The 26,213-nt window shown below is 44.1% G+C and overlaps 1 protein-coding gene across 4 annotated transcripts in view; it reads left to right on the top strand.

Annotated features, from left to right (window-relative positions):
* The window catches only part of Traf3ip1 (TRAF3 interacting protein 1), a 41,676-nt gene that overhangs the window by 9,098 nt on the left and 6,365 nt on the right, over positions 1-26,213 (top strand). The window contains exons 6-13 of one of the 4 annotated variants that reach the window (XM_028755412.1): positions 3,802-3,877; positions 12,152-12,214; positions 14,362-14,382; positions 15,373-15,454; positions 15,848-15,931; positions 16,657-16,780; positions 16,982-17,018; positions 25,463-25,539. In XM_028755412.1, coding sequence (XP_028611245.1) covers positions 3,802-3,877; positions 12,152-12,214; positions 14,362-14,382; positions 15,373-15,454; positions 15,848-15,931; positions 16,657-16,780; positions 16,982-17,018; positions 25,463-25,539 — 564 coding nt within the window. Of the gene's footprint in view, positions 1-3,801; positions 3,878-12,151; positions 12,215-14,361; positions 14,383-15,369; positions 15,455-15,847; positions 15,932-16,656; positions 16,781-16,981; positions 17,019-25,462; positions 25,540-26,213 lie in introns of all 4 variants that reach the window. The other 3 variants (XM_028755411.1, XM_028755414.1, XM_028755413.1) reach the window with 3 other exon arrangements.

The raw sequence follows: 26,213 nt of genomic DNA, 5'->3' as shown, positions 1-26,213 counted from the left end.
CTTCTTGTTCTGGGTTGCATCTCAGTGTGGCTGTTAGTGAGAGGAGTGGACTCTGTAGGATCAGCCATGCGGGTATTTTGTCACTGCCTGTCTGTGGCTGTCAGCATGTTCCCTTCTCGAGGTATGGTGCAGTGAGATTGCTGTGGTCTCATTGGTAGTCGTGTTTAGCATTCTGCTGGGCGCTTGGGTATTTGCTATTTTAGTCACATTTTAACCTCCCCACACGTCCTGGAGTAATGTACTTGGTGTCATAATGTACCTGTGTCATAGTAACCTGGGTTCCTTTGTGAGTTTCGGAAATCATCTATATCTTATCATTACCTCTTTTTAGTGGCCTAAGAAAATAGTTTTCATTGAGCTGTGTTTTTAGAGGCACTAGTATATTCTGGTGTATTTTAACTGTGTGAGGCAGTCCCTCATAGGGACAATCTTCTTCAGGTATGACTCCAGAGCAAGCATCTCCACGTCATGCTCACTGGAGGAGCTGCTGATGCTGTGAGTGACAAACAGAGAAAGGCAGTTCCAGGGACGGGTGTTTGGATAAGAACCAAGCACCACAGTCAACTGAAGTTCAGTTTGCTGAGCTCTCGTTGTGGTTTTGTCTGTCTGGCTCTTCTGTTGTTGATCTGGGGGTACCTTTATTAAGCTCTGTGGGTCTGGGAAACCAACACTGAAGTTGGCCAGAAGTTCCTGCAGATGTGAGCTACTTCAAGGCTCCTCACAAAGGAACCCCCTAGTGTTTGCTAAGTCACTCCAGCTCTTGCCAGCTCCCAGCCCTGCTGTTTACTGTCTAGGAGGAGGCAGAGATGGCCTCAAGCTGCCTGGTGGGAAGAAAGGTGCAAGCATGTGTGCAGTTAGCAGGGTTCCAGGGTGGCATTAGAGCCCAGGGGCTGGTTCAGCCATTGCTGGGGCCTGGCCACTTCCTCATTGCTCCTCTGTGAGGCTGTGAGGCTGGCCTGAACTCAGCAATCATGGTGACCCCATTCCATACTTTTACCATGAACTTTGTGATGACAGTCTGTCTCCTTTTTTCCAGATCTTTCAGAGAACAGATTTAAAGAATAAGATGACATTTACATTACTCATATGGTTCCTGACCATGTTTTCACTTTTTCCATTCTGTAGTTGCTCCATTATTAGGAGACACTCAGAAGCCAGTAGTGAGTTTACAGTCACACCACCTCTCTCTTCTGATCGTGGGTAACCTGGCCCTTCCTACCTGAGAATGTTTCTAGATCTCCTGCAACTTTCTTGGAATACTCTTGGGACTTCTAATAACATGGCTTCAGACCTGGAGTGGCAATGTGCTCCTGTGTGAGACTGTCTTGTTTGTTCCTCGCTGTTATGTACAGTATCTTGGTGGTTTTCTTTCATCATTAGTATTACAGATTTTTAATAATTCTAAAGTGTAAAAAGGATTCTTCTTTTTATAGTCATCAAGCTCAGGGGAGATTTCTTTTTTTTTTTTTTTTTTTTTTTTTTTTAAAGATTTATTTATTCATTATATATGAGTACACTGTAGCTGTCTTCAGACACACCAGAAGAGGGCATCAGATCTCATTATAGATGGTTGTGAGCCACCATGTGGTTGCTGGGATTTGAACTCAGGACCTCTGGAAGTGCAAGTCAGTGCTCTTAACCACTGAGCCATCTCTCCAGCCCTCAGGGGAGATTTCTAAAAAGTTGTCAGATGGATCTTTCAAAGATGTCAAAGCAGAGATGGAGGTAAAGCTTAAACAAACGGTCTGTCTGTCTGTGTCCATCCATCTGTCTGTCTGTTTGTCTCTGTTTGCTTTTCTGTTGCCATGATAAAACACTGACCAAACCAACCTAGGGGAGGTAAAGGCTTATTTGGCTTATACTTCCACATCACTGTCTGCCAAGGAAGCGTGGAGGCAGGATCCGAAACAGAGACCTTATAGGAATACTGACTCCTGCCCTGTTCTCAGACTCTCAGTCAGCTTGCTTTCTGTAGTCTCTGCCTACCTGCCAGAGATGGTGCGTCCCACATCAATCAGCAATCCAGAAATCTTTTTCTTTTTTGGAATAGGGTTTCTTTATGTAGCTCTGGCTATCCTGGAACTTGCTCTGTAGACCAGGTTATCTCAAACTCAGAGACCAGCCCATCTCTGCTTCCTGAGTGCTGGGAGTAGAGGTGTGCACCATCACACCTGCCCCTTGACGGAGGCTATCCTTAAATTGAGGTTTCCTCTTCTCTTGTTTCTGTAGTTTGTGGCAAGTTGATAATAAAAGCCAATAGTGTGTGTGTGTGTGTGATGTGTGTGTGTGTATGTGTATGATGTATGCGTGTGTGTACAAATGCATGTGTATGTGTACAAATGCACGTGTGTGTATGTATGTGTTATGTATGCATGTGATATATGTGTCTGTGTATGATTGTGTGTGTGTGTGTGTGTGTGTGAATGTAGCCATTTGTCTGCCATGATGTTTGTGTGAAGATTGGATGACATCCTTGGTATCAGTCCTCTGCCTCCAGCTTATTCGAGACAGGGTCTTTGTTGTTTTTCTAGTGTATAGTTCAGGCTAACTGGTTCAAGTTTCCTGGAGTTCTCCTGTCTTCACCTCCCATCTCTCTGTAGGAACAGTGGAGCAGTAGATACCTGTGCTACGTTTCCAGCTCTTATGTGGGTTCTGGAGTTCCAAACTCAGGTCCTTAAGCTTGCATGGTGTTTTAGTTACTTTTCTGTTACTATGATTAAAAAGCAACATAACGGAGAAAGGGTTTAGTTCTGCTCACAATCCATCAGCAGGGTAGACAGCCACAGGGGCTTGAGGGAACTCACCAAATGAAATGGTGCTGCGAACAGTGGGAGTGGGGAGTGTCTCTCTATCTCATTGATCTAAGCAAGACGATTCCACAGACATGCCAGGAAGCCCATTTCCCAGATGACTGCACATCTATAAAGTTGGCAAATTGAGATGAGGGATCATTTGCAACCAACACTTTTACCCACTGGGTCATCTTCCAAGTTACTGAAGAACAGTTTTAGGAGATGTTAATTTAAACTTGCATTGTAGCTGTGAGTGCTGTATCCTGTCTGGTCTGCTGGGAGGAGAGGGTGGTAGGTTTAAACTGAGCTGTCTCATGGATGCTCTGTTACAAAAGCTATGATACGTCTGGTTTATCACCTGCTGGATAGGTGGGATGGTTTTCTGTGGACATTTCCAGGCTTATGCACAGCTTTGGGTGACAAACATATATGTGTTTGTCATCTGGGGAAAGGGTAGGGTGGCTTCTAGGGAGAGCCAAGTGGGTCTGGGACCCCGCAATATGTTTCCTATAGCTGGTAGGATAATGGCTCTCTCTCTGACTTGCCGAGTTCTGTACAGATCTATTGTAGTGACATCTTGATCAGTGATGGGCTGCATCTAAGATGGTGGCCCTCTAGGGCTATCTTGCTAATTAACATTGTGGTATCTCAGTTTCTGCAAATACTACCCCCTGAGGTGTTGAGCCAGTGAGGAAATTACCTGCCACATAGCACAATTCAACAAGTATCTTGTGCTTGAGCCACAGGACTGTGTAGCAGCTATGCTCTGAATAGTACTATCACTGTTTCTCATAGGAAGTGACAAATCTCACTGCAGGGCACGGAGGGGAGGAGAGGTGTCTTCTACCTCTCGCCTCAGGTGAGGGTGAGGTCACACCCTCTGGTACAACCCCTCAAGCCAAAGGATGGATGTATCCTCTTCACACTCTTCCTGCAGAGCATGGGAAGTATGTTCTGTTAGAACTGTTGTGCAATGTGCCAACTAACTCTTTTTTTTTTCTTCTTTAAGGCTGACATTTCTGTGGGAGCATCCAGGTCCTCGATGTTAAAAGCATCAAAACGTCGATCCAAGAATTCACTGGAAGGTACTGCAAAGCTGCCCGTGCACATAGCTAAGACGTAGGCTGGTCTTTGTGTGCCTGGCCGGAGTGTAGTAGATGGGAACCCTGGGGAGCACAGCACTGCCACATCTGGGGAGGAGTCAGCTCTGCAGCTGGAGATTGTGGCTTTTGCCCATGCTCACAGGGACATGTGCATATGTGTGCAAGCTCATACTATTCAGTGCAGAACCTGTTGAAATCTGAAGGGTGGATTCAACTTCCTTTTCAGAATTCCTTGTCAGTCATCTTGGTCTCGTTGGCTCTTTGGCTCTGGTAGAAAGAGTTTGACCCTGTTGCAGATCAGACACGGGTTGCCCACAGGCAGATGCTGATCCATTTAAAGAAGGAATCATGCTGAGGGCTGAGCTCCCAGGACAGAGAGCCTTGGGGCGCCTTGGACAGTTGCAAGTGTTGGAGGCTTACTAACTGAAGTGCAAAATGGCTTTGGCTGAGCAATTAGTAGTTCTAGAAAATCTAGAAAAATCACCTTCCTCCTAACCTGTGACATTGTATGCAGCAGGAGTATGGCACCTGGGGTTGTTATATCAGCAATCACTTCTTGCCCAGCTCATGATGCTTTGGTGATATTTTGTGCCTTTTTGGCCTCTTTTTTGTGTGTGCTGTCTGTGGGAGATGCTTATAAGAACAGTTGCTGACGAGTTGAGGGAGGTGTTAGGTCTCAGTCACAGGTTCTGTGGACCCTCACCCCACCCTTTGCCAGTGCTTCAGGTCCTGGTGGGAATGATTCCTGGTGAGACAGCACTTTTCTCTAGTGCACCAATGCACCTGTTCCACTGGCCCAACTCTGTGGAGTATGATGCAGGGTTTGTTTTCATGCAGCCCTTGTTAGGAAGTCTGCAGCATTTAAAGGTTCTCGTCTCCTGTCTCACTGGGTGTGGTTTCTGACCTGCCTGAGGGCTTACTTAATATTCTAGCTGCTTGTAGGTTTGGTGTTATGTCTAAAGGTTGGAGATGTGAAGACTGGTTTTATCAGGAATTTTTATTATTTAATCTTTTATTTTAATTTATGGTGTAGCTGAAGCTCTGAATTATTCAAGATAGCATCCTGAGTAACTGCCTTTCCCAGGCCTCCAGGACTCCATGTTTTGTGTTAACTCCCACCTCCTTTCACTGTTCTTTTAAAAGAAGTTTTATTTAAACTGCTTTTTTGTTTGTTTTGGTTTTACAATGTAGCCCTGGCTGGCCTTGAACTCAGAGATACTTCTGCTTCTGTCTCCTGAGTGCACACATTAAAGATATGCCTCGGGTGTTTTATTTGTTTTTTCTTCCCAATAATTAAAAAAAAAAAAAACAACTTTCTTTATCACTTGCACTTGCTCTTTCCATAAAGTAAACAGGATGACTTTTCAGGTCTTTATGACTTGAGTTGACTATGTCTTCTGTAATTTGGGAAGTTGGTTGTCTCTGTGTGTGTGATGTACTAGTGTCTTTTAGTTGAGGTGATTGTTGATTCTTTGTGCTGTTTTAATTTTATTTTCCCTCCTTACCCCGCTTTTTCTTGGTTGCTTTGTTTGAGACAGGGTCTTTCTACGTAGCCAGCTTCACATACACTTGGTAGTTTAGCAGGCATCGTCAACCTCCTGGGAGCTGGGATGACCTGCATATGCCCTTGCTTTCTAGTATTTGCTAGTTTGTAGATGCTCGTGTGTGTGTGTGTGTGTGACTGTCTTTCTTTCCATCTTTCTCTCCCTTCTCTATGATCCTCCTTTCTGTAATCCCCAAGAGAATTCACCATCAGGGACTTGGAAGAATTATGACTATAACCTTCACTGAGCTAGCAACAGCTCAGTGGACTTTATTTTCCTAGTCTCACTAGCTACCCACTGGCTCACCAGAGGCCCTTGTCTCAGCAAGGCTGGCACCTCGGCAGACATTCTGCCTTTCTTGAGTGGGTCATCATTTGAGCAAATGTCCTGACTCAGAAGTGCCCAAGCACAGGATGTGGGTGTTTGGTTCACATCATGAGCCTTGCAACCACTATAAAGAACAAGGGATTTGGGCACACATATTTGGCATGACTAGACTCCTAGGCCTTTCTGGAATCCCTATAGCACTTAAAAGACTTACAGGAGAATATGATGCTTACGAACTCAGAAGCGGTTCATTATATCAGAACTTACTGAATTCATCTTAGTTCACTTGTTTGGTAAGTGCAGCATTTGTAAGTTTAACACTTATTTCCATTGTGCAATTTCATGTCAGGAAGAAGGGACTCTAGAGCCAGTGAAAATAACCCTTCCCCTGAAAAAGAACATAAGGCTTCCTACCGTAAAGCTAAGAAGGACCATAGCATGAAGCAGCTTGGTAAGATCTCATGAGCAGTAGTGAGGCTGGGGAGTGTGTCTGAAAGTGGAACTAACTAGTCATTGTCTGGTCCTGTGCTTCTGGGTGATCTCTGACTATGGAGGGTGACCACTCAGGGCTTGCCCCTTCATGACCACAGACCTTAACCCCAGAGTGTCTTTCCAGGCTAGAGTAGATGGGGCAGGACTGTGGGCTTTTGTCAGGGCTACCCCAGTGAGGGTCCTGCCCTAAGTTAGCTATGGACTGAGGTTGCCTTTTTGAACCTTCCTCTTGTTCCTGGGCAGAATTCAACGTATAAAGAGACTGCTGATGTGTAAGCCTGTGTTCATGATAATTCTTTTGAGGGAAAATAAACCCAAGAGAAGTGGGAATGAGAGACTCAGGCGATAAGAACCTCACTGAGCCAGGCATCTGCTCAGCTGCCTGGGGAGAAAGGCCCTGGAGCAGGCCCTGAGGAATGACCCTGAGTGGCTGCAGGCTTGCCTGTATGCATGGTAGAAGCCCCACTGTAGACTAGAGTGGAGAAAGGGACAGTTGTTGGAGAAGGTACCATATCAGCTGACAGGGCCCTGAGAAACTGTCTTCTGGGCTGTGTGGACAGCAGGCATGAGTGGAAGGCCTTGTGCAGTTTTCACAGGGTGGAGATGAGATTTGGCTCTGGTGGGGGCGTGGAGGCTGGAAGACTTTGAGAAGCTTATAGCATTGAGAGATGATGGTGACTGAGGATAGACAAGTAATGGCAGCTCAGCCCCAGAGCCACAATGGGAGCAGGGAGAGTTATGGAGATTTGCTATTACAGATGGTGGTTTGGACACCACCAATTAGGAAAGAAGGGACTCAAAGGGAAGAGCCTCTGGGAGACTTGGGGTGGAGGTGCTGGTTAGAGGGTTAGGTGTCAGTACCAGGAGCTCTGGGACAGTCCAGTTTGAGATACGTGAAGCAAGTGGAGGTGTGCCTATCTGTATGCATGCCAGGGAAACAGGAGGCGAGACCACAGATGAACGCTCTCAGTCTGCAGTGATGGTCACAGTGTGGCCTTTAGATAGTCTTCAACCCAGATGCCTGGAGGAGAAGAGAGTGTACTAAGACTCATATTGGATGGTGGGGGACAAGAGAAAAGTTGGAGAGGGCATGTTGGTGAGGAGAGGGGGATCTTGTCTGGCCTTCTGAGGGGTGTCCTGGGCAGCTGAGGAATTGAACACTGAGGGAAAAGGCAGTTTGTCGGTGACCCTGGTAATAGGCCTTGTAAACATCCTAACTAAAGCAGCCCAAATACAAAACTCCTCACAGCATTTTAATCTGCTGTTAACTGTTTTATGTCAGGAAGGAAAGAGGATAATATTTCAGCTAAGATTTTAGACTCCATAGTGTCGGGACTAAATGACGAACCAGATCAGGAAACGACCACTTCAGAAATAGGTAAGAGAAATGCATCCTTCAGTTTGATTCCTCCTGGGTACGATCTGAAACAGTCCATGTCGGTGTCAACGCTAAGAGAGAAACTGTTCTTCAGTCTAAATTCTTCACCATTTTGATGCAGTCTATTTCCATGTCAGTATAGTGATGGCTCATCTGTATTCTAAGCACTTTTTTTTAATGCTCCTCATATTTTTCCCCTATATACTGAGAATTAGATGACTTCCTGTTTAGTTTGATTTAGTTTACTAAGTTATGTGATAATTTTACTAAGTCAGCTTGAAGTAAATCTTCGAGTAGCTCCTCCCCCACCTGATTTCTTTTCTTTTGCTTGCTCTTTCTTTCTTTCTCTCTTTCTTTCCCTTCCTTCCTTCCTTCCTTCCTTCCTTCCTTCCTTCCTTCCTTCCTTCCTTTCTTTCTTTTTTGAGACAGCATCTCATTCTATAGCCCAAGCTCTTTTCAAACTTACAGTGATCATCCTGCCTCAGCATCTCAGATGCTGAGATTACAGATGTAGGCCATGCCTAGCTTGCCTTTCTGTATATTTCATGTACATAATAAGTACATTGCATATGTTTGACAGGTAGTGTCTGTGCATGACATGTCAGTGTAAGTCGAGACACTTTGCTCATCTTGCTGCTGACATTCACTAAGATAATGTAGATGGGCGACATTTTATATCCCCAGTGGCTCCACTTTGTGTCATCATGAACTCTCTACTGTAAGGCTTTAAAAAGTGGGTCGTTGAGATCTCAGCAGGTAAAGAGACCTTTGGCCAATCCTGGCAATCTGAGTTTGATCCTGGAACCCATATAGTTGAAAGAGAAAACTGACTCCCAGAAGTCATTCTCTGACCTTGACATGTGTGCCATGGCCTACACAGACATACATGTGCACACACCAAACTATGAATATAAAACATTCTTTAAGGCTTAAAGCTTTAAAGCTCATGTCCATGGCTCGTGACACTCAGCAGAGTTAAAGCTGGAGAGGAAGAGAAGTGTGCATGCCCACCCTCCCTGCGGGGCACTGCAGTCTGCTGCGGCTTTCACCGCACTCTGTAGAATTAGAAGCATGAGTTGTACTCAAGGAAAAACACGATGCCAACTTGGATTTTAGGAGAAAAGCAAACTTTTCTGGGCTTAACTTGCCTTGTATCTACCAGATTTTATAGAGTTTGTTTTCTTTTTGTGTGCATGGTTTATGTCTGTGCACATGAGAGCATGTGGAGGGCAGAGGCCCACATGGAGTGTCTCCTGTAGTGTGTTTTATTTTGGGGAGAGCTTCTCCTATCTGTGTAGTTGTGACTGCTCATCCAAGACTAGTAGGCGAGTCCTATTCTTCTGCTCACCCACCTCCTGGCCTGGAACAGCCTTTAAGGTGTTTCCTGAGCCTTGTTCTTAAGCTCTGTGTTCCTCTTTGCATGTGGATATGGAGATACCTCCTCTGAGAGTGAGCAAGCTAGAATCTCTTTTAACTGACAGCTTAGTGGAACCATTAATATAAAATCAATTGAAATCACTCTTAGGCTTAATGTTGAACAGTCTATAAACCTTATCTACAGGTGGGAATATATAAGTTCTGTCCATAAGAAGTGTATACTATACTGTTGAGTGTTCAATAGATGAGGATGAAACCTGATGCCCCTGGTAGGGTGAGCAGAGTGTTACTCCCACATTGCTCTCTATGGGGTGATGAGAGTTAGGCTCCTATGATGCCCCTGCGTCATAGGGCTGATACTGTGGGTTTAGGTAACCATGGTGAGGAGCAAAGCCTGGGCTCCCGGGTGCCCCAGGCTCCTCCTCCCTGAGCATTCTGCCAGTGAGTCCTGATACTGTTCAGGTCTCAGCCAGGAACTAGCCCTGTGCCTGCCTGGCCACTCTCATGGTCACTAGCACAGTCTCATAGCACAGTTGTTTTGGAATTGAGAATTTTTCATCAGCTGTCAGTTCTTCAGTGTCTTACACGAGTATGGTTTTCAGATCCACTGTTCTGGTGTCAGCCGAGGTGTGCTTTACCTGTGAGAGCCTTTCATTTCTAGTTCACGTTCTTCAGAGAGGAGCCCATCATCCTCCATCTTTCTTTTCTTTCCTTTTCTCTTCTTTTCTTCTCTTTTTCTTCTTTTTCATTTTCTTTTTGAGATAGGGCCTCACTATGTAGCCCAGGCTGGCCATGGACTCAAGATCCTCTGCCTCTCTCTGCAGGATCTGAGGTGGCAGGTGTGCACCATCATGCCTGGCCCGTGTTTTCAGAGAAAGCAGCCATCTGCTGGCCGGCTAGTCTTGTACATGTTGGCACTACTGTGGGTTTGCCAGAGGAGAGAGTGTGGGTGTGTTTCCATTTTACTTCAGGTGTGGTGAGCTCAACAGGAGTCCACCGTGTCTCCTCACCCATGAGCATCTGCTTCCTGTGTGCTGCATTGTAACACACGAGCTTGGGCCATCATTCGTTCTGTGCTGGTCTGGAGTCGGATGTTTCCTGGCTTTTCTGTGCATCAAGCCATTGTTATATTTTGCTCACTTTTCCTCACTCCTTTTGTTTAGTTGCTGTTACCAAAAACACTTCGAAGTACAGCAGTGAAGTCCCCAGTGCCCTGGCCCTCTATGCTGCTTTACCTTAGCTGCGGAATTTTAAATGATTACAACATATGATAAAAACATCTGATAATCTTCTATAAACACTTCAGCAGACAGCTCCCAAACCCAATACACCAATATAGACATTCTTTAACATAGCCACACTGGATGGAATTATTCTCTGTTTGTTATTTGAAATCCAAGCTGTGTTCTCATTATTTAAAAACTTTCCCACTGTTTGAAAATGTGGCAGATTTAAAAGCATCCCCACCTTACTAGCTAACAGCTTTGTGAAGCTCTAACACAGCGCCAGCGTAATAAAGACTGCTTCAGAATACAGGTAACTGTGGCTCAGGGGTAAAGTGCTAGCTGTGGAGACCTGATTAGAAGTTCAGTCCTCAGGACCTAGGCATAGGCAGACAGCTGACTGATTCCACAGCATTGTCTCTGACTTCCACATGCTTGCTCACACTCATGGATCACATCCCTTCACCCAGTAACAAATCAAACCAAAATAAAAATATAAAGAGGACGAGTAGAAGCCAATCACCGTGGGGAATGCTTGTCATCTCATCACTTGGGCAGGGGGCAGGAGCATCTGGGGTTCAAGGCCAACCTTGGCTGCATGTTGTATTTAGGAGCAACTTGGGCTACATTAAGCAAACTATGTCTTGTATACAAGACAACATAATATCCCCCAAACCAGCCCCCCAAAACCCAAAAGCAAATGAAACTCAACAAAACAAACCCAGTAGAGCTTGAGAAGGATAAAATTGTGAAATATCTGAGCTCAGAGGTGCATCTCAGAGGTAGGATGCTGGGTTAGTCTGTGTCATTCACCAGTCCCCCAAATTAATAAAATAATAAAGGCAAGCAGACAGACAGAACTGATAGTGTGGTGGCTTCCCACAGACAGACAATAGTGAGTTTGCATTTCCCAGGAGGTGCTGGCTTTTGTAGAACATAAATGCTTGGCACTTGCAAGGCCAGTGCCACAGCTTGGACTTGGCACAAGCTCACATTCCAGCACAGCATGCAGAAGGCCCTCATGCAGTGGCAGTCTGTAGCTGCTGAACCTGCTTGCTCTTAGATCTTAAACGTTTCATGCTCATTCTTTGGTTGTGTTTTAGAAAACATTGGCAGTACTTAGTTACTTCATCAGGCTGTTAGGCCAGAATTTTTATAAATTGAAGGAAAGTTTCTTGATTAAACCATACACCACTTGTTTATGCAGCTCTTCCTAACTAGAGTGGTCATTTAACAGTTAATGGCAGGTTGTGGTGTCAACTATTTCTTTGAATGGTTTTAAGAGTTACATGGTTGGGTTTTCGGGAAGCAGACTATGTTCTTCCCTGGGCCCTTGAGTGATGAGTCACTTTCAGAGTTGAGCCCACTGCCATATGTAGCCTGCCCTGTGAGTACCTCTTTTTCCCTTTTGCTTTTAATATTGGAAGCATTGTATTTTCTACACATTATGAACTTTTTTCCATTTTTGAGACTTGAGCATTAGTAATCAGCAGAAAGTGTTTGGGACTCTTTAATGTGTACCACGTCAAAAGTATTTTCCTTTTTCTCTTTCCTTCCTGATGTGCCAGCTGTGTGAAGCTTAGCTTTCAGGCCTGACTGGTGGGAGCTGGTATAAGTGGTTCTAGGAGTGGGGATGTGGGGCCAGTCTGTTTGGCTGGGGAGCTCCCTGAGATCAGCTGGCCTGAGGTCCTGGGCAGGTTCCTGGTACTCTCCTCCTACACCAATCCCTGAGCTACACGTTCTTAAAAGCTACCCTTGTCATCATCCTTGGCATGTGGCAGTGTGGGAGAACACAGATGTGTAAGTGCTGGGCAGCCCTTTAGTCACAGGCCCTTCAGGGTGCAGTCTCGTGCCCACGTTTGAACTCTCTATGTCAGGATTGGAGAAGCCAATACTAACTGAACTAGTATTTCAGATGATACCTCAGCTAGTCTGTGGCGGGAGAGCGCTGAGCCAGAGCCAGCAGTAAAGCAGAAAGGTAAGAATGACCCCTTCACACCTCTTGGTGGGAGGAGACTGAGCAGTCAGCTGCCAGGCACCCATGTCCTCTCAGAGTTCAGCCGGGGCTGTGTACCCTGATGTGGCAAGGGACTCACTTCTGTTGTTCCCATAAAGACCATTGCTTGGGCCCTAGTATGAAATGGTGGCATTTGTGACCAACTGTAGGGGTGTCACAAATGAACTCTGAAATAAATTCTAAGGCCACTGCTCAGAGCCTTGCAGGTTATCCTGCTCAGAGGATTTTAGACAGCCAAAAATGGCTGCTGCATGATATCTGTGGTGGCTCCAGTCTTTGGATGAACGTTTCTTCAGCCTCTTTTCACCTTACAAAGGACTGTGGTTGAACACCCTCGGGCGTTCCCAAAGCCTGGGAGCCTCCTGCAGGTTGGTCTTGTGCTACTGGATGTAGCAAGGTGAGGGATGATGTTTGTCAACTAGTTTAAATACAGAGTGTTTGAGAGTTACTCTGTGTCAGGACCAAGGCCCGGAATGCATGGGACAGTAGGGTGGCAGGGGCTGCCTGTCCTGAGGTGGTACAGGAGCTGAGGTGAGGCTGCAGACATGGAGGAAAACCACTAGACAGGAGATGCTAGAGGAGAGGTGTGGGGAACTGAGGATGACCTGGGAAACAGGAGAGCCAGCAGCCTTCCCTACAGGAGGGTGTCCCCAACGCAGTTCATGGCTAGGAAGATGCGTCGTGTTGGCTGGCATGGTGTAGTAGAAGCATGAAAAGCGAGATGTGGGCAGGGGAGAGCAGAGCCCCCCCCAGGTGCTTCAAGCCTTCCTGTGGTCATGGGAAGGAGGCTCAGTGTTTCAGTGTGGAGCACTGGAAAAGGTGATGTTTATGCTAATGATGACATAGATCGTGCTAGATTTCAAAAGGTCTGTGTTCATTTAGGCTTGAAGATCAGAGCAGCGATGAGCAGAGCCCAGCCTAGCCTATAGGAGACAGCAGGTCTATGGGCAGGCAAGGACCTGAGGATGCCCCTGTGGCCACTTCTTGGATTGAGTGGAGTCTCTCATTCCTGTTGCCTACAGCATATTCTGGGTCCCCTCTGCTATTTTGGTCCCTGCAATTTCATACTGACGTAGTGTCTATTCCCTGACCAGTTACCCTACTCTGTGTTGTGACATTGGGGTGTCCTGGGGCCTGCAGAGAAAGGGTCCTTGATCATTTTTCTTTTCTGTGGTCTCAAGAACTCCTGCCTCCTGCAGATTACTCTGTCTAGGAGCTCTGCTGTGGTGCTGCTGGGAAGATGTCCTGTGGGAGTCTGCTCCTAAGGGCCAGCACTCTTGTGTCCTCATGTGAGGCAGGATTGTTCTATGGAGACATGTGAATGTGTACTGCTCTCTCCAGTAAGGTGCCCCCACCCCTCACCATATTGGCCTTTTGTAAACATGTTCCTGGATGTTAAGTGTGTCACAAGGATTATGTTGTCTGGGAGTGCTAGGGTTGGAACCCAAGGGACTTCTGGATGTTTGGCAGACTTCCCCCCGCACCCCCCCGAGCCTGCAGCTTTGGTCTCAAATCCACCCTGTGGCACTTTTGACTGATTGGGCCTTGTTTGTGCATAGAGTGCAGCACTTGAGGAGAAAGGACCCTGGGTGAAGGTTCAGTCCAGGCTGTGGGAAGCTGGTGGATGTAGTGTCAGTTCTGGAGAGTGGACTGAGTGTGCTGGTCCTGCTGGCCCAGAGCTACCACACTAACATGCTTTTTGTGGCTTTGTGACTTCAGTATTCACTTCACTTAGCTCTGTGGCATAGTCCTTCACAGTCTGTTACTTTTTTCTTTCTTTTGTTTTTGTTTTATGTTTTGAGACTTTCTTTTGTTTTTGTTTTATGTTTTGAGACAGGTTACTCTATGGCTAGCCTTGGCTGTCAAAGATGAGCCTGCCTCTGCCTCCTGAGTGCTGGTGTGGGTCACCAGGGCCAGGCCACAGTCTCTCTGTAATGTGCAGTGTTTATGGTTCTAGTTGACCATAACAGACTGGTGGTGAGATGCTAGAACAATACCCAGAGGATCCCTGACCTGGTGGCTGTATCTTCCCTGATTGCTCAGTGCTCTCTGTGCTATGGCTTCTTTACATAAAGATTAATTTCCTGATACTTTCTCTTCTTCTCTAGGTGATTCCCCCAGTGACGCAGGTGAGCAGTTCTGACATGTTTGGTGTTGTCATGCATGTGCACATGTCAAACGGGGTCTCAGCTCTGTGCTTTAAAAATGTTCTAGTGAAAGTCTTTTACTTTAAAGAAATATACCTGATGCATCTATGTTCATTTTCTATGTTTTAAGTTTCAGTCTTATATGTGGGTCATACATGCTTCTGTGTTTGAATTTTGAAAAGGCCACATTTCAGAGTCCTTTCTATTTCTAATGTTCAAAATCTAATCTATCTTTACTGTTTTCTGAAGTATAAATTTATTTTACTTTAAATAGTAGAATAAATTCTATTGTCTTAGTAATTTTGATTAGTGACTTGCTGGCTTAGCCTTTTTATTAAAATGAAAACAAAAAAAAAACAAAAAAAACAAAAAACAAAACCAAACCCAGCCTGTGTTTTAGCCAGGTGATCCTGCACACTTCAATCTCAGCACTTGGGAGGAAGAGGGAGGGAGACCTCCGTGAGCGAGATCCAGGCCATTCAGGGCTACATAGCCAGACTTTGTCTTAAAATACAAGCAAAATTATGATTGACTATAAAAAACCACAGCATGCAGCGTAAGCGTAGATAATTGAACCTGAGCCCAGCAGGACAAAGTGAAAGGTATTTGGTGATCAAATGGTTTTTACAACTGAAGCTCACACACTCCTGGGGCCCTTATGTGTGAGTGACTGAGCTCTGTCACTGCGCTGTGTGGAGGAGTGCACAGGTGAGTGGGCTGTAGGCTCTGAGTGAAGCTATGAGCATGAGTGTGCCCATGTCCCCAAATGTCCACATTTAGATGTCTGACATCTGTCAGTTTTAACCTCGTCAGTGATGGATGAAAAGAGTTCATTTACATTTTCAATCATTTGATTGATGCCTTTTCAAATATTTATATTTGAATTCGTTGATATTTATATTTGAGTAAATTTATTTTTGTTACTATTGAATTCTTTTTGAATTGCTGATTGGATTGTCCCCTGTTCAGAAGGAGAAGCTGGGCCTGCTGGCCAAGATAAGCCGGAGGTAACGGAGAATGCAGAAGTCCCCAGTGAGCTTCCCTCCGGCCTCAGGTGTGTCCTCTGCTGGGGTTTGGGAGTATGATCATGCCTGGGACAAGCTGTGGGGTTTCCTGCCATAGCATCTGGTGCCCAGTCAACACTTGTGCTGAGTCGTGGGGAATTATTTGTGAAAAGTAAGCGAAAAATACCTGTATAGTTTTCTTGTACCTGAGTTGGAGCATTGTACAATTTGGGGAAGTTTCTAGTAATGGGAAGGTCTATTGTGCTCTGATGCATGGCAGCTGTACTCGGTTAATGGTGCCGGTGTTCCTCTGCGGAGTGTCTGACTGTCATGCCAGCAGTGGCGTGGGAGTGAGCACTAGTGCCGGCTTGGCTATTTGTCCTGTCCACTTTGAGATTTTTGTATGTTTCATAGCCTGTTTTTTCCTTCCAATATATCTTTAGAAGAATACCTCGGCCTGGGAGTGCACGGCCAGCACCTCCCAGGGTCAAACGACAAGAGAGCACAGAGACACTGGCGGGAGACAGGTAAGGCTGCCTAGCCAGGAGGTTCTGAAGTATGTAGGTTGTGGAATGCTGGGGTCTTGGGCCTGTACCAAGAGACTTGGTAGGATGTAGAACTCAGTGCTGGGAAAACCAGCTTTGAAGAAAGGTATGGTTAGGTTACTGCCTTAAACCACGGAGCAGCATGCATTCCAGACAGGCAGAAGGGAGAAGTATGTGTGCTTACCTATAGGACGCCTCAGAATGCGTGGGCTGTGTTTCCCTGACCTCTAGATAGAAGACTTTCAAAGCATAAAGAGGAAAAGAGTTGAAGGTATAATTGTACAAAAGTTAAACAACGGGTGCCCAAAGCTGAAAACACTGCAGAGGCATTGGATATGGTAGCTGGGTCTAGGGGAGCTGCCTTGTGAAAGGAGGCGGTCCCGGGTCACATGGCCTACAGGCCTACATGTGCCACCCTTGCTCTCTCTTACAACCAATGCCAGTGAACAGCGCAGTCCCAAGGGCCTTTGTGGAGCAGAAGGGCCAGCAAGGCTGGGGCAGCCTGGAGCTCTCTGGGCAGCCTGGAGTCTGCTGTGTGGGAAGTGATAGTCTCTCTGTTCCTACTGTTCCCTGAGATTTCCCTTCACCTGTCTGGGGCAATGGCAGTTCAGATCCTTTCTGAGAACTGTGGTGTTTCCAGATGCAAGGGGCTGATGACAACTGGTGGCTGATGGCTCCCTTCTAATGTAAGGACTCTTGTTGCTTAGGTCAGGAAGTGGTAAAACTGTCTCCACAGTGATCATCGACTCCCAGAACTCTGACAATGAGGATGACGAGCAGTTTGTGGTGGAAGCTGCCCCTCAGCTGTCAGAAATCGCAGAAATTGAAATGGTTAGTTCCCCAGAGGGTCTTGTTCTTAGTAATATGTTCAAAAATATATGTTCAGCTTTTCAGTTTATGTAGATACAGTTTTCTAATTTTTCAGTGAGCTGTCTAGTTTCTTTATGTTTTTTTTTTTTATTTACTTATTTATTGAGAGGCAATGAAAGTATTGACAGTTGAGCTTTCCTGGTCTTTCTTCTTTCTGCTCAGGTGCCGTCAGGAGACCTGGAGGATGAGGAGAAGCATGGTGAGTGTGGACCAGTGCTCTTGTTTGTGTGGGGGCTCTGTGAGTGCTCTGAAGATGTAAGTGGCCGTCCTGTGCCTAGCTACACCAGCTGGGTTCTAGGAGGGACACTGTTGCTGCCGCCATGTGGGCCTGGAGGAGCCACAGGACCTCAGATTAGAATGGACTCTAGTCATAGTGGTGTCATGTCTTGTCTGTCCAAGACATTGTGTGTATACTTGCCTGTATATACACATGAACATGATAATAGAATTTGTTACGTAGCCTAGGCTGCCCCAAACTCTCCATCCTCCTGCCTCAGCTTCCTAAACACTAGAATTATAGGAATATGCCACATCTGACTCAGTTTTTGTCTTGTTTTATTTTTTGGTTTTTTTTTAAAAATTTTATTTTTATTTTTTATTGTATATTTTATTTACACTTTAGATGTTATCCCCCTACCCCATTTCCTTCCCGCCCAGGAACCCCCCATCCCATCTCCCCTCCTCCTGCCTCTATGAGGATGTGCCCCCACCCACCCCACCCACCCCCTCCTCCCCAGCCTCGAATTCCCCCACACTCATCGTCCAGCCTTCATGGGACGAAGGATCTCCTCTCCCACTTATGCCCGACAAGGCCACCCTCCCCCACATGTACAGCTGGAGCCATGGGTTTCTCTCTATGTGCTCCCAGGCTGGTGGTTTACACCCTGGGAGCTCTGGTTGATTGGTATTGTTACTCTCCCCCATGGGGCCACAAACCCTTTCAGCTCCTTCAGCTCCTTCTCTTCAACTCCTCCATTGAGAACCCCATGATCAGCTCAGTAGTTAGCTGTGAGCATCTGCTTCTGAATATGTCAAACTCTGGCAGACCTCTAAGGAGACAGCTATATCAGGCTCCTGTCAGCATACACTTCCTGACATCCACATCAGCGTCTACCTTTGGTGACTGCACATGGGATGGATACCCAGGTGGAATGGTCTCCAGACGGCCCCTCTTTCAGTTTCTGTCCCACACTTTGTCTCCATATTTGCTCCCTTGAGTATTTTATTACTCCTTCTAAGAAGGACTGAAGCATCCACACTTGGTCTTCCTTCTTCATTAGCTTCATGTGGTCTGTGAGTTGAATCTTGGGTATTTCGAGCTTCTGAGCTAATATCCAATAATCAGTGAGTGAATACCATGTGTGTTCTTTTGTGATTGGATTACCTCACTCAGGATGATATTTTCTAGTTCCGTCCATTTACCTAAGAATTTCTTGAATTCATTGTTTTTAATAGCTGAGTAATACTCCACTGTGTAAATGTACCACATTTTTTGTATCCATTCCTCTGTTGAAGGACATCTGGGTTCTTTCTAGCTTCTGGCTATTGTAAATAAGACAGCTATGAACATAGTGGAGCATATGTCCTTGTTATATGTTGGAGCATCTTCTGGGTATATGCCCAGGAGTGGTATAGCTGGGTCCTCCGGTAATGCTGTGTCCGATTTTCTGAGGAAACGCCAGACTGTTTTCCAGAGTGGTTGCACCATCTTGCAATCCCACCAACAATGGAGAAGTGTTCCACTTTCTCCACATCCTCGCCAGCATCTACTATCACCTGAGTTTTTATCTTAGCCACTCTGACCAGTGAGAGGTAGAATCTCAGGGTTGTTTTGATTTGCATTTCCCTGATAACTAAGGATGTCAAATACTTCTTTAGGTGCTTCTTGGCCATTCGAGTTTCCTCAGTTGAGAATTCTTTGTTTAGCTCTGTACCCCATTTTTAATAGGGTTATTTGGTTCTCTGAAGTCTAATTTCTTGAGTTCTTTGTATATATTGGATATTAGCCCTCTATCAGATGTAGGATTGGTAAAGATCTTTTCCTAATCTGTTAGTTGCCATTTTGTCCTATTGACAGTGTCCTTTGCCTTACAGAAACTTTGCAATTTTATGAGGTCCCATTTATCAATTCTTGATCTTAGAGCATAAGCCATTGGTGTTCTGTTCAGGAACTTTTCCCCTATGCCCAAGTATTCGAGGCTCTTCTCCACTTTGTCTTCTATTAGTTTCAGTGTATCTGGTTTTATGTGAAGGTCCTTTATCCACTTGGACTTGAGCTTTGTACAAGGAGATAAGAATGGATTGATTTGCATTCTACATGTTGTCCTCCAGTTGAACCAGCACCATTTGTTGAAAATGCTGTTCATTTTCCACTGGACAGTTTTAGCTCCTTTGTCAAAGATCAAGTGACCATAGGTGTGTGGGTTCATTTCTGGGTCTTCAATTCTAGTCCATTGATCTTCCTGCCTGTCTCTGTACCAATACCATGTAGGGTTTTTTTTTTTGTTTTTTTTTGTTTTTTTTTTTTTTTTATCACCATTGCTCTGTAATACAGCTTGAGGTCAGGGATGGTGATTCCTCCAGAAGTTCTTTTATTGTTGAGAATAATTTTTGCTATCCTGGGTTTTTTGTTATCCTCAATGAATTTGAGAATTGTTCTTTCTAACTCTGTGAAGAATTGAGTTGGGATTTTAATGGGGATTGCATTGACTCTGTAGATTGCTTTTGGCAAGATGGCCATTTTTACTATATTAATCCTGCCAATCCATGAGCATGGGAGATCTTTCCATCTTCTGAGATCTTCTTTGATTTCTTTCTTCAGAGACTTGAAGTTCTTCTTGTCATACAGATCTTTCACTTGCTTGGTTAGATTCACACCAAGGTATTTTATATTATTTGTGACTATTATGAAGGGTGTCATTTCCCTAATTTCTTTCTCAGCCTGTTTATCTTTCGAGTAGAGGAAGACTACTGATTTGTTTGAGTTAATTTTATAACCAGCCACTTTGCTGAAGTTGTTTATCCGGTTTAGGAGTTCTCTGGTGGAAATTTTGGGGTCATTTAAGTATACTATCATATCATCTGCAAATAGTGATATTTTGACTTATTTCTTTCCTATTTGTGTCCCTTTGACTTCTTTTTGTTGTCTAATTGCTTTAGCTAGGACTTCCAGTACTATATTGAATAGGTAGGGAGAGAGTGGGCAGCCTTGTCTAGTCCCTGATCTTAGTGGGATTGCTTCAAGTTTCTCCCCATTTAGTTTGATGTTGGCTACTGGTTTGTTGTATATTGCTTTTATTGTGTTTATGTATGGGCCTTGAATTCCTGATCTTTCCAAGACTTTTACTGTGAGGGGATGTTGAATTTTGTCAAATGGTTTCTCTGCATCTAATGAGATAATCATGTAGTTTTTTGTCTTTGAGTTTGTTTATATAATGGATTACATTGATGGATTTCCAGATATTGAACCATCCCTGTATTCCTGGGATAAAACCTACTTGATCATGATGGATGATTCTTTTGATGTGTTCTTGGATTTGGTTTGCAAGAATTTTATTGAGTATTTTTGCATCGATATTCATAAGGGAGATTGGTTTGAAGTTCTCTTTCTTTGTTGGGTCTTTGTGAGGTTTAGGTATGAGTGTGATTCATAGAATGAATTGGGTAGTGTTCCTTCTGTTTCTATTTTGTAAAATAGTTTGAAGTGAATTGGTATTAGGTCTTCCTTAAAAGTCTGATAGAATTCTGCACTAAAACCTTCTGGTCCTGGGCTTTTTTTTTGGTGAGGAGACTTTTAATGACTGCTGCTATTTCTTTAAGGGTTATGGGGCTGTTTAGATGGTTTATCTGCTCCTGACTTAACTTTGGTACCTGGTATCTGTCTAGAAAATTGTCCATTTCATCCTGATTTTCTGGTTTTGTTGAGTATAGGCTTTTGTAGTAGGATCTGATGATTTTTTTGAATTTCCTCAGTTTCTGTTATGTCTCCCTTTTCAGTTCTAATTTTCTTAATTTGGATACTGTTTTTGTGCCCTCTGGTTAGTCTGTCTAAGGGTTTATCTATCTTGTTGATTTTTCTCAAAGAACCAGCTCCTGGTTTTGTTGATACTTTGTATAGTTCTTTTTGTTTCTACTTGGTTGATTTCAGCCCTGAGTTTGATTATTTCCTGCCTTCTACTCCTCTTGGGTGTATTTGCTTCTTTTTGTTCTAGAGCTTTCAGGTGTGTTGTCCAGTTGCTAGTGTATGCTCTTTCCAGTTTCTTTTTATAGACACTTAGAGCTATGAGTTTCCCCCTTAGCACTGCTTTTGTTGTGTCCCATAAATTTTGGTATGGTGAGCCTTCATTTTCATTAAATTCTAAAAAGTCTTTAATTTCTTTCTTTATTTCTTCCTTTATCAAGTCATCATTGAGTAGAGCTTTGTTCAGTTTCCCTGTGTATGTGGGCTTTCCATTGTTTTTGTTATTATTGACGACCAGCCTTAGTCTGTGGTGATCTGATAGGATGCAAGAGCTTATTTCAATATTTTTGTATTTGTTGAGGCCTGCTTTGTGACCAATTATATGGTCTGTTTTGGAGAAGGTACCATGAGGTGCTGAGAAAAAGGTATATTCTTTTGTTTTAGGATGAAATGTTCTATAGATATCTGTTAAATCCACTTGGTTCATAACTTCTGTTAATTCCACTGTGTCTCTGTTTAGTTTCTGTTTCCATGATTTGTCCATTGCTGAGAGTGGGGTGTTGAAATCCCCCACTATTATTGTGTGAGGTGCAATGTGTGATTTGAGCTTTAGTAAAGTTTCTTTTATGAATCTGGGTGCCCTTGCATTTGGAGCATAGATGTTCAGAATTGAGAGTTCTTCTTGGTAGATTTTTTTCCTTTGCGGAGTATGAAGTGTTCTTCTTTGTCTGTTTTGATAACTCTTGGTTGAAAGTCGATTTTGTTTAAAATTGGAATGGCTACTCCAGCTCGTTTCTTGGGACCATTTGCTTGGAAAAATGTTTTCCAGCCCTTTACTCTGAGGTAGTGTCTGTCTTTGCCACTGAAGTCCGTTTCCTGTATGCAGCAAAATTCTGGGTCCTGTTTACATATCCAGTCTGATAGTCTGTGTCTTTTTATTGGGGAATTGAGTCCATTGATGTTAAGAGATATTAAGGAAAAGTGATTGTTTCTTCCTGTTATTTTAGTTATTAAAGGTGTAATTATGTTTGTGTAGCTATCTTCTTCTTCTTCTTCTTCTTTTTTTTTTTTTTTTGGTTTTTCGAGACAGGGTTTCTCTGAGTAGCCCTGGCTGTCCTGGAACTCACTCTGTAGACCAGGCTGGCCTCAGAAATCCACCTGCCTCTGCCTCCCAAGTGCTGGGACTAAAGGCATGCGCCACCACTGCCCGGCCTGTGTAGTTATCCTCTTTCGGGGTTGTTGGAAGATAACTTTCTTGCTTTTTCTATGTTGTAGTTTCTTTCCTTGTGTTGGAGTTTTCCATCTATTATCCTTTGTAGGGCTGGATTTGTGGGAAGATATTGTGTAAATTTGGTTTTGTCATTGAATATCTTGGTTTCTCCATCTATAGTGATTGAGAGTTTTGCTGGGTGTAGTAGTCTGGGCTGGCATTTGTGTTCTCTTAGGGTCTGTATAATATCTGTCCAGGAGCTTCTGGCGTTTATAGTCTCTGGTGAGAAGTCTGGTGTAATTCTTATAAGTCTGCCTTTATATATTACTTGACTTTTTTCTCTTACTGCTTTTAGTATTTTTTCTTTGTTTTGTGCATTTGATGTTTTGATTATTATGTGACAGGAGGAATTTCTTTTCTGGTCTAGTCTATGTGGAGTTCTGTAGGCTTTGTGTATGTTCATCGGCGTCTCTTTAGGTTAGGAAAGTTTTCCTCTATAATTTTGTTGAAGATATTTACTGGCCCTTTAAGTTGGGAATCTTCACTCTCATCTATACCTATTATCCTTTGGTTTGGTCTTCTCATTGTGTCCTGGATTTCCTGGATGTTTTGGGTTAGATAGAAGCTTTTTGCATTTTGCATTTTCTTTGACAGTTGTGTCAATGTTTTCCATGGTATCTTCTACACATGAGATTCTCTCTTCTATCTCTTGTATTCTGTTGATGATGCTTGGATCTATGACTCCTGATTTCTTTCCTAGGTTTTCTATCTCCAGGGTAGTCTCCATTTGAGATTTCTTTATTGTTTGTTCTTCCATTTGTAGATCCTGGATTGTTTTGTTTAATTCCTTCACCTCTTTGGTTGTGTTTTCTTACAGTTCTTTAAGGAATTTTTGTGTTTCTTCTTTAAGGGCTTCTTTCTACCTGTTTACCTGTGTTCTCCTGTATTTCTTTAAGGGAGTTTATGTCCTTCTTAAAGTCCTCTATCATCCTCATGAGAAGTGATTTTAAATCTGAATCCTGCTTTTCCAGTGTGATAGGGTGTCCAGGACTTGCTATGGTGGGAGAACTGGGTTCTGATAATGCCAGGTAACTTTGGTTTCTGTTGCTTATATTCTTGCATTTGCCTTTCGCCATCTGGTTAACTCTAGTGCTACCTGCACTCACTGTCTCTGACTGGAGCCTGTCTTTCCAGTTATCTTGCTTGTGTCAAAACTCCTCAGAGTCCAGTTGTCTCTGTGATCTTGTGATCCTGTGATCCTGAGGTCCTGGGTGGAAGAGCTCCTGGGACTCAGGCTGCCTCTGGGATCCTGAAATCCTGTTGCTCCGAGTGCAGTGGTTCCTCAGCTGCTCCGAGTGCAGTGGCTCTAGGAAGGTTCAGGATATGGTGTCTTCATGGGAGCAGACCTGCTAGGTGTCTGCCCCAGCCAAAAGGACCAAGAGAGGGCTCAGTTTTGGTTTTTATTCATGTAAATATTCCTGTAGCTTTAAGGTTAAATGTACACAGCCAGCTACATTAAGAGGTAGCTTTGCTTTGTTTTGTTGTTTGAGGCAGGGTCCCATTGTGTGGCTCTGGCTGGCCTAGACTTCACTGTGGAGTCCCCTTTTGACCATTCTCTTGCTTCTGTCTTATGAATGTTGAGATTATATGTGTACACCACCCCACCCAGTACTGAGGTATGAGACTTCTCCCTTGTTCTTTCTCCCTAAATTCTATATTCCTCTCTCTGATAGTGCAGGCAGATATATGGGTAATGATTCCATTTAAAATGTGTGTGTGTGGGGTTGGGGATTTAGCTCAGTGGTAGAGCACTTGCATAGCAAGCACAAGGCCCTGGGTTCGTTCCTCAGCTCTGAAAAAGAAATGTGTGTGTGTGTGTGTGTGTGTGTGAATTTGATAGTCTGCTGGCTTACATTCCAGCACAGAGGCAGTCTTGGCCTCTCTTCATAGTATCATGTTGTACACCATGTAACTATGTTATAATTAATTCACTCAGTCTCCTTGAGGCATGTTTGTGTAGAGGACACTTTTAAGTATAAAATTTTATTCTTTGAGAATTTCATGAATATATTTTGATCGCATTTATCCCCTCCTACTCCTCTTCCTTTGCACCTCCCAGATCCACCCACTTTCTCTTCACTTCTTTTCAATTTTGCATCTTTTTTTAAAAACAAAAGACCTATCCACTTCAGTTGTGCTGCCTATATCCTCCTGGGTATAGACTAGGGCCATCCTCTGGGGCATGATTCACCTAGCATGAGCCGTACCCTTAAGAAATGTGTCTGTCCTTCCTCCAAAGCCATCGACTGTCCACAGCTCCTTAGTTATGGGTGAGGGCTCATGAACGAGGGCAGCTCATGTTAGTGTTATGCTGACTGACATTCTGACACTGTCTCTCCATTCCTCCCTATTTTACAGTTGTTTTCACCCCTCTTCTCCTAACGGTCCTAAGCCTTGGAGGGCAGGTGAGGGGTGCAGTGTAGATGTCTCACTTGTGGCTGAACAAAGACTCTTGTCTGTTGAGATCTTAGGGCAGCACTAACCTGTGTATACTGGGATGCAGATGTAGGAGGTAGTTTGATGCTGTGTCCATTTCGTAGAAGTTTGCTCCTGGGGCTGGTGGGCTCCCCAAACATAAATTCTGGGGTCAGATGTACAGTACTATGTTTGACTTTCTTTCTGTGGAATGGTCTCAAATTAAATCAGAAAGTGGCTGATTGCCTGTATAACATTGGTGTCACTGTAACACCCCTGGGTGCATCATGCTACACTGGTCATTGTTGTAGCTCACAGCTTGGTCACACTTTTGATAACGCCACCCCCAACAGCCTACATAGCATTATAAAGCATTGTATTTTTAAGAAAATGATTTTTTATAAGCTATTTACACTATGGAGAATTCTAAAAGAAATGTAGTATTCTTGCCCAATCTAAAAGAGGCATCAGCACTGTGAAACCAGTATAATCGCTCCGTGCTGTTAGTACTTACATTCTGGGGTGTTAATCCACATTTCTTTTTAGCAGAAAACCTGTTTATTTGAAAAACTCCTATCCGTGACACTGAGACAAGCCTCTGCCAGCAGCAGGTGGCACTATGGTTTGTCTTATCATCAAGAGGAAGGCATTTTGATATAGAAAGAGAAAAAGGCTGAGAATTCAGAATTTCTCTCATCTTGAGATGAGATCCAAGAGTAATGAGTAGCTTCTTGGGGCAGATAATAAGCCTTAGCTGAAACCTACTGATTTTTAACAGGTGGGCTTGTGAAAAAGATCTTGGAGACAAAGAAGGATTATGAGAAATTGCAGCAGTCTTCCAAGCCTGGTGAGAAGGTAAGGAGCAGGCCTGACATGGTTGTTTGAAAAATCCTTTAGATGTTAAAGTGTTCATTGATTTAAAATCAGCAACTCTGTTCAGATGCTTCAGTGCCGTTCCCCTTCATAGCTGAGGTGTAGAGAGCTTGCAGCTCTGTCCGTGGGTCCTGCTCCCGGCTACCCAGGTGCCGTGTGGGCAGCGGCTGTTGCAGTAGCTGCTGTGCAGAATGGACAGGCTGACTGTTGACCCTGGGAGTTTGTAGGCCTGAATCTTATTGTGAGTTCTGTGTGTCTTGCTCTTAGGGCCTTTCTTACTGATACAAAAAAACCCACAAAAACAAACAAACAAACAAACAAAAACCAAACAAACAAAAAAAAACCTGTTATGATGTAGGTCCTGTCTGCCATCAGCCAGAAACAAACACATGAGACTTCTACAAAAGAAGGGCTAAGTCATACTCAGTAGGAGGATGGAACATTGAAACATAGTGAATGACTTTTAGTGGCTGTGGTGGTTTCAGTGAGAATGTCCCTTGTCAGATATGACATTTGAGCACTTGGTCCTCAGTTGTTGGCACTGTTTGTGGGAGGTTTAGGAGGTGTGTGTTTGTCAGAGGAAGTATGTTATTGGAGCCAAGCATTGGGAGTTTAAAAGACACCATTGGTAGTTTGCTGGTTTTGCTTCCTGCTTG

The sequence above is a fragment of the Grammomys surdaster genome, unplaced genomic scaffold, assembly GCF_004785775.1.
Source record: "Grammomys surdaster isolate TR1022 unplaced genomic scaffold, NIH_TR_1.0 126059, whole genome shotgun sequence".
Taxonomy (NCBI): domain Eukaryota; kingdom Metazoa; phylum Chordata; class Mammalia; order Rodentia; family Muridae; genus Grammomys; species Grammomys surdaster.
The sequence above is the reverse complement of the archived record's forward strand: the minus strand, read 5'-3'. Positions and strand labels throughout refer to the sequence as shown.